This window comes from Fistularia commersonii, chromosome 11, assembly GCF_037954325.1.
Source record: "Fistularia commersonii isolate RoL2024-O1a breed Wild chromosome 11, RoL_Fcom_v1.0, whole genome shotgun sequence".
Classification (NCBI taxonomy): Eukaryota; Metazoa; Chordata; class Actinopteri; order Syngnathiformes; family Fistulariidae; genus Fistularia; species Fistularia commersonii.
Window position 1 is genome coordinate 3,846,052 of NC_141294.1, and position 5,916 is coordinate 3,851,967.

The following is a 5,916-nucleotide window of genomic DNA, read 5'->3' on the forward strand; positions in this document are numbered from 1 at the left end:
CATGCGAAAACAAATAGTTCTTTTTTAGTTTCTCACACAGGTTTTACCAGAAAGGAGGATTTGTCAACAAAACAGGAAGCTGCTTCTGAAGTTAAACATCCATCAAAATAATAATAAGTGCAAACTCCCAAACAAAACAAAAATGTCTGGATGGATTATTTGAGCTTAAATTAAAGAAAAAAAGGAAAAAAAAAAAATTCCTCAACTGGCAGTATCACTTTTGATTGCTGGAAAAAGAAAGAAATCTGACTTAACAATCATACATGAGCAGCTCTCACTGTCTAATGAGGAACAGTAACTTCACCCTAGTTGGAATCCAAATGACACTAAAGGGGAGCTGCAGCTGCTGAATTAGAAATATACGAATACGGTAAAGGACTGTTGAGCCGCCGTGTCGAAAAACAACGCAACGTTGTGTGTCGATGTGTGGAGGGAGTGCACACGTGTGTGTGTTTTGTAAGTCACTTAACTGCTTGGACATTCAATGAGCTGATGTCAAAGATGTTAGAGTTTCTCAGATTCTTGAAATGAGTGTGCGCATGTTTTTTTTGATTTGTGTGTGTGTGTGTGTGGCTGTGACAACCAATTTTCAAAACTTGTTTTTTTTTGCATTAATGTCGGTATTTGGGGATCTGCTCTTAGACACTGCGATGGTTTGAGGGTCCTAATCTGCTTGAGGGTCGAAGTGAGGATGGGCCTTCGTTGTGATGTTATTGAGTAAAAAGTCATGGAAGTGTGATTTTAGTAAATATCTGTCCAAACAGACACAGGTCAAGTGGCAAATGACGATGTAGTTGGTGTGACGTCACATGTTGGCGTGTTCAATTGCGTCAGCAATGTGGGTTCCTGCGCCAGCAGGAGGCTCCGCCCACCGCTGAGGCTCCTCCCCTTTCCTGTGTGCCATTATAAAAGCATCGCGCTCGTTCTGGTTCGTTCACTCACAGCCTGAACTCAGGAACAACCCCCTCCAGCAACCCGCATCCTCAGATTATTCTCTCCTTGCAAACAGAATCAACTGCAGGTAAGAAAAAGAGAAAAATCAATTCTGCAATTTTTTTATTTTTTTATCTTTTTTTATTGTGCTTTTTTTTGTTTTGTGGCTGGTGCCATTTCATATTCGGAAACAAAAAACTAAAACAATAAAAATTAAAAAACAATTGCATCTGATTTTAGGATACTGTTATTACCTCCAGTGTCTTGTAGAATTTATGGATATATGTTTCTCGTTTATTTTTGAAAGTACTCCATCGGAATTAAGGAGTACCTGAGTAATTAAACAAGCACAATAAAACTTTTCTGGACAGTTATTGTCAAAAAAATGTGGCAGGGTTTAGTTTCATATCTTCACTTCATGATTTGGAGATGTTTTTATGGAGAATAAGCGAAAGGATCGCACTGAGCTCGGAGAGGAGAGGAAAATAATGAATGAGAGAAGCCAGAAGGAGAGAGGAGATGAACATAGGAGATGAGGAGGAAAGGAGGAACATGGGGGATGAGGAGGGGAGAGAAAAATATCTAATTTGAGGAGAATGGAGGAGAGAAGAGGAGAGGAAATTAAAGGAGAGGAGATGAAAAGAGAGGAAAGGAAACGAGAGGAGAGGAGAGGAGAGGAGAGGAGAGGAAAGGAAAGGAAAGGAAAGGAAAGGAAAGGAAAGGAAAGGTAATGAGAGGAGAGGAAAGGAAAGGAAAATAATGAATGAGAGAAGAGAGGAGAGAGGAGATGAACATAGGGGATGAGAGGAGAGGAGAGGAGGAACATGGGGGATGAGGAGGGGAAAGAAAAATATCTCATTTGAGGAGAATGGAGGAGAGAAGAGGAGAGGAAAGGAAACGAAAGGAGAGGAGATGAAAAGAGAGGAAAGGAAACGAGAGGAGAGGACGGGAAAGGAAAGGAAATGAGAGGAGAGGAGAGGAAGGAAAGGAAAGGAAATTATGGGATGAGAGGAGAAGGGATGCAAGAGGAAAAGAAAAGAAGAATTTAGGGGATGAGAGGACAGGAAAGGGGAGGAAAATAAGGACTGAGTGGAAAATAGAGATTGAGGAGAGAAGAGGAGAGGAACTGGGGATGACAGGACAGAAGAGGAGAGGAAAATATAGGATGATAGGAGAAGGGGGAAGAGGAGCAGAGAAGAGAAGAGAGGGATATTTGGGATGATAGAAAGGGGAGAGAGGAGGAAAGGAATATCAGGGATGACAGGAGGAGAGGAGAGGAAAATATGGGATGGGAGGAGGAGAGGAGGATTTTCACACATACTCCAGAAAATCATTAGCAGCCTGTTGAATAATGAATAAAAACAATGAACAGCTGCCAACGGGGATGGAATTAGCATGTGAAGAAAAGGCCGGTTACACCTGCAGTCCGTGCAGCGTCTACGGCTGGCAGAACTCTTACATCCTGCAAAAAAAAAAAAAAAAATACATCATATCATTTTTGTGGGAAATACTACATCCTGGGATGTCCTGAAGCATCAGGGTGGCTGAAAAGCCAGAAAATAATGAAATGAACGCCACTGCCTCCTTGACCGGGTTGTGTAGTGACGGACAGCGCAGGACGAGTCCGGGTAATCAATTCTTTTAACACTCTAGTATTAAAGATCGACTCTCTCAAGTTACCTGAAGACCGCGGCGAAGACCGAAGGATCATTGGATCGGTTTTCCTTCAGAAGTGATGACAGCATGCATTTGGACCACGCGACACTCGTGTGTGTGTGTGTGTGTGTGTGTGTGTTTGTGTGTTACAGGCAAAATGCTGTGCAAGTTTGTGTTAAGCAATAAAGACGGAAGGACTTTGCTCAGGGGTTCCAGCAGAAAAAGCAAAGGTTAATCTCTTTGCTCACCTTTGAGGCAAATCTGAGCAGAACATGATTTATTGCCTCTTTCAGTAAAATGTCCCTGACGCCTACTTCCTCCGCTAAGAAGCCCAATTCTGAATGATCAGATGTGTGTGTGTGTGTGTGAGAGAGAGTGGGAGAGAAGGAGCGTTTAATGAAAGTTTAATGAAAATGTGCACTAAAACTGAAGGATGTGGGGGATTTTTAAAAATATTTTCACCTCTTTGTTGTATTTATCATCCTCTCCTCTGCCCCTCCAGCCATGAATGTAGTCATCTATGTGTGTGTTTTGGTGGCTGCGCTGTCCAGCAACGCCTTGAGTTTGCCCTCACAGTTTGAGGTAGGTCACACACACACACACACACAACTGTAGTAATTCTACAATGATTGCAATACTCCATATCTCTTCAATATACGATCACGATAGCACTTTAGCGCCCATCCATCGACTCGCATGGCTTTATTTTCTCCAGTCACACAGAACAGAGGGCGAAGCTGTGGCGTTAGACAGCCGAACCACCCCTCCCTCAAACCACACACGCCAGGCTCGCTCGGCTCGAGTGCCTCCCTCGGATCAGCTCGCCAACTACAATCAACCTCAGCGAGACGCCGATGCAGAATACAGCCTCAGCCAGCTGCTGGCCAAACTGCTATCCAGGAAAGGTGTGTGCCGAAAGGTGCACGGTCACAGGATCCGTGTTCCCGATGGGACGCGCTTCTTATTCGCTCGTAGTTTCACGCATTCCTTCTGTGATCTGCTGCCTTTCCTGCTGCGCTGCAGTCCCACCGCCATCTGGTATTCACCTCTTCCCTCCAGCATCCGCTCTCGTGCTTCACATTTTTCCCAGTCACTTTCCTTCTGTCATTCCCATTTCTGGTCCTGTTCTTGGCTCCTTCTTGTCTGTCCGTTCCTACCTCACGTCCTGACGCCCCGCGTCCCCTGTCACCCCGCGTCTCCGTTTCTTTCTCAACCCATCGCCGCGTCACACGGCCACGCGTTGAACTCTCTGTTGTGACGAATCACGAAGCCAGGAATAGAAACCCCACCGAGTCAGCGCGAGTTACTTCAAGGACGCCATTCGGGGTTCTTCACGTTCATATCGATAGAAAGTCCTGCGGTCTCAGCTGCACGTAGACACCTACACCCTTCTGTCTCAATCTCTTCCAGGCTCTGCAAACCAAATCAGATCCTCCATCAGCAGCAGAGCCACCGGTCCGGCCCCCAACCACAGGATAAAGGACAGAGATTACCTGGGCTGGATGGATTTTGGAAGACGCAGTGCAGAGGAATATGAATACTCCTCATAAAGGCACAACTTGATTTCTCAAAACAGAAAAAAAAAAAAAAATCATCTAAACCCACATACTAACTGTATAAATAAAAACAGTAATTCCACAAGATGAAATCACATTTCACAATGCACTTAATGTAATTGGGGAAGCGGCCAGGGGAGAAATGGGGGATGCGGGGGGGCAACTGGACCTTATAACGACTTTAGCGTTATTGTGTATGAAACTGCATCGCATTACCGGAATACAGTCTCTGATCTCTGAGAAAATGTTTTCCACACTGAGCTGAAGAGTGTTTTTCAATAATCGCAACAACAAAATCAATCTAAACTAAATAAAAGCTGCAAACTAGGCTTCGACCAAATTCATATCATCCAAGTGGCGAGGATAATCTGACAATCTCATGCGAAGGAATGAACATGTCTCTCGATACAACTCCTCCACTATTCCCAGCTTGTCTCAGATTATCATAACTATAATCACAAAACATATACTTATTACATTTATTTTAGCTTCGGTAAATATCAAGGAGAGGTCCAAATGTAAGGCTCTTCTGGACAATGCCTCCAAATACCTGAATGAATGACATCCTGAGTAAAACGCAGTGTACGGACCATATATATTTTTCTCGATACAGCAGTTCTTTCACTTCCCTGGGAAATATTTGCAATCAAAAGCAGTTCAAAGTTGTTTTTTTCTCTTCTGCATTTTTCCCCATATGAGACATAAATTTTAAAAAACAAAACAAAACAAACAAAATAAAAAAACTACATCACAAATGTTGTGAAATACAAGTTAGACTGATTTAATTTTGAGACAAAAATCATAGTTTTGCAAAATCTGCAACTTCAAATGTAAACTATTTTGGGGACTAAAAGTTTGTCCCAATGAAGCAAAACTGTCCAGCCGTTAAAGCAGAATCTATGCCCTGACAGTGAACCATAAAAAGCCAAATAAACCATAAAAGTGGAACAGAGTGCGTTCAAGTTAACACCATATTTTCTACTTCAGCCCAATCGACAGCGAGAGAAACAAGCTGTACATTCAGCTGTAAGCAAACGTCCGGCTCACAGGTTTGGCGTGAAAAGCATCAGATGTATTTCGGCCAGCGCTTCATCATCTGTCTGAAAAGTCTGGAGATTTTTGCAGATTTTACAGTGAACCTTGGTGGCCGGCATATTCCAGTAATGATTACAAATATTGTAGATATCAATACATGCTTGTTGTATGAACCTGTGTGTGTCTGTGTGTGAGAGAGAGAGAATGTATACATTCCTAAAAGTCTGTAATAAATATCTTTCTACCAACTCTGATTCAGTAGGATTCAAATAAAGACTAATTTCCCTCTAATGTAAAGAAGATATCCACATATATTTGTTTGTAATTATGACGTAAGGGTATGTTAGGGCTCGGCTGGGAGTTGTAGTTTTTCAGCGGATACTGAACCGGGTGTTTCACCCCAATTATTAGGGCCATTCTTCAGAGGAAGCATTCATCTTATCATTATTATTGCTTTTTAAATCACATCTTATTTTTAGCTAACAAAACTTTTCATTTTTTTTCACGATATAATTTGTGAAAGAACTAACAAGCATAGAAAAATTGAAAATATGCAACACTACACTGGTTTGACCTACAGTCACATATTTTTGAATATGTTTTTTGTTTGTTTTGACAGTTAAACATAAGCGGCAACAATGTCAATATGTCAGGATGTTTATTTCCTGACTTTCATTAGTATCTTATACACTGCATCCTGGAATTTAAAAATGACAAACCTAGAATCGAGAATAAA

General features: G+C 42.1%; 1 protein-coding gene across 1 annotated transcript; it reads left to right on the forward strand.

Moving 5' to 3' along the window:
- The first annotated feature begins 941 nt into the window (after positions 1-941).
- LOC147229239 (cholecystokinin-like) lies at positions 942-5,472 on the forward strand. Its single transcript, XM_086154549.1, has 4 exons — positions 942-1,021; positions 3,092-3,171; positions 3,305-3,494; positions 4,000-5,472. The coding sequence occupies exons 2-4, from the start codon at positions 3,094-3,096 to the stop codon at positions 4,137-4,139; spliced, it is 408 nt and encodes a 135-aa protein (XP_086010675.1). The 5' UTR covers positions 942-1,021; positions 3,092-3,093; the 3' UTR covers positions 4,140-5,472.
- The last annotated feature ends 444 nt before the right edge of the window (positions 5,473-5,916 follow it).

Bases quoted from the DNA above. Each gene is read 5' to 3' on its own strand.
- LOC147229239 (XM_086154549.1), top strand. From the start codon at position 3,094: ATGAATGTAGTCATCTATGTGTGTGTTTTGGTGGCTGCGCTGTCCAGC. The intron at 3,172-3,304 runs GTAGGTCACACA...TATTTTCTCCAG, and splicing joins GTTTGCCCTCACAGTTTGAG to TCACACAGAACAGAGGGCGA. The intron at 3,495-3,999 runs GTGTGTGCCGAA...AATCTCTTCCAG, and splicing joins CAAACTGCTATCCAGGAAAG to GCTCTGCAAACCAAATCAGA.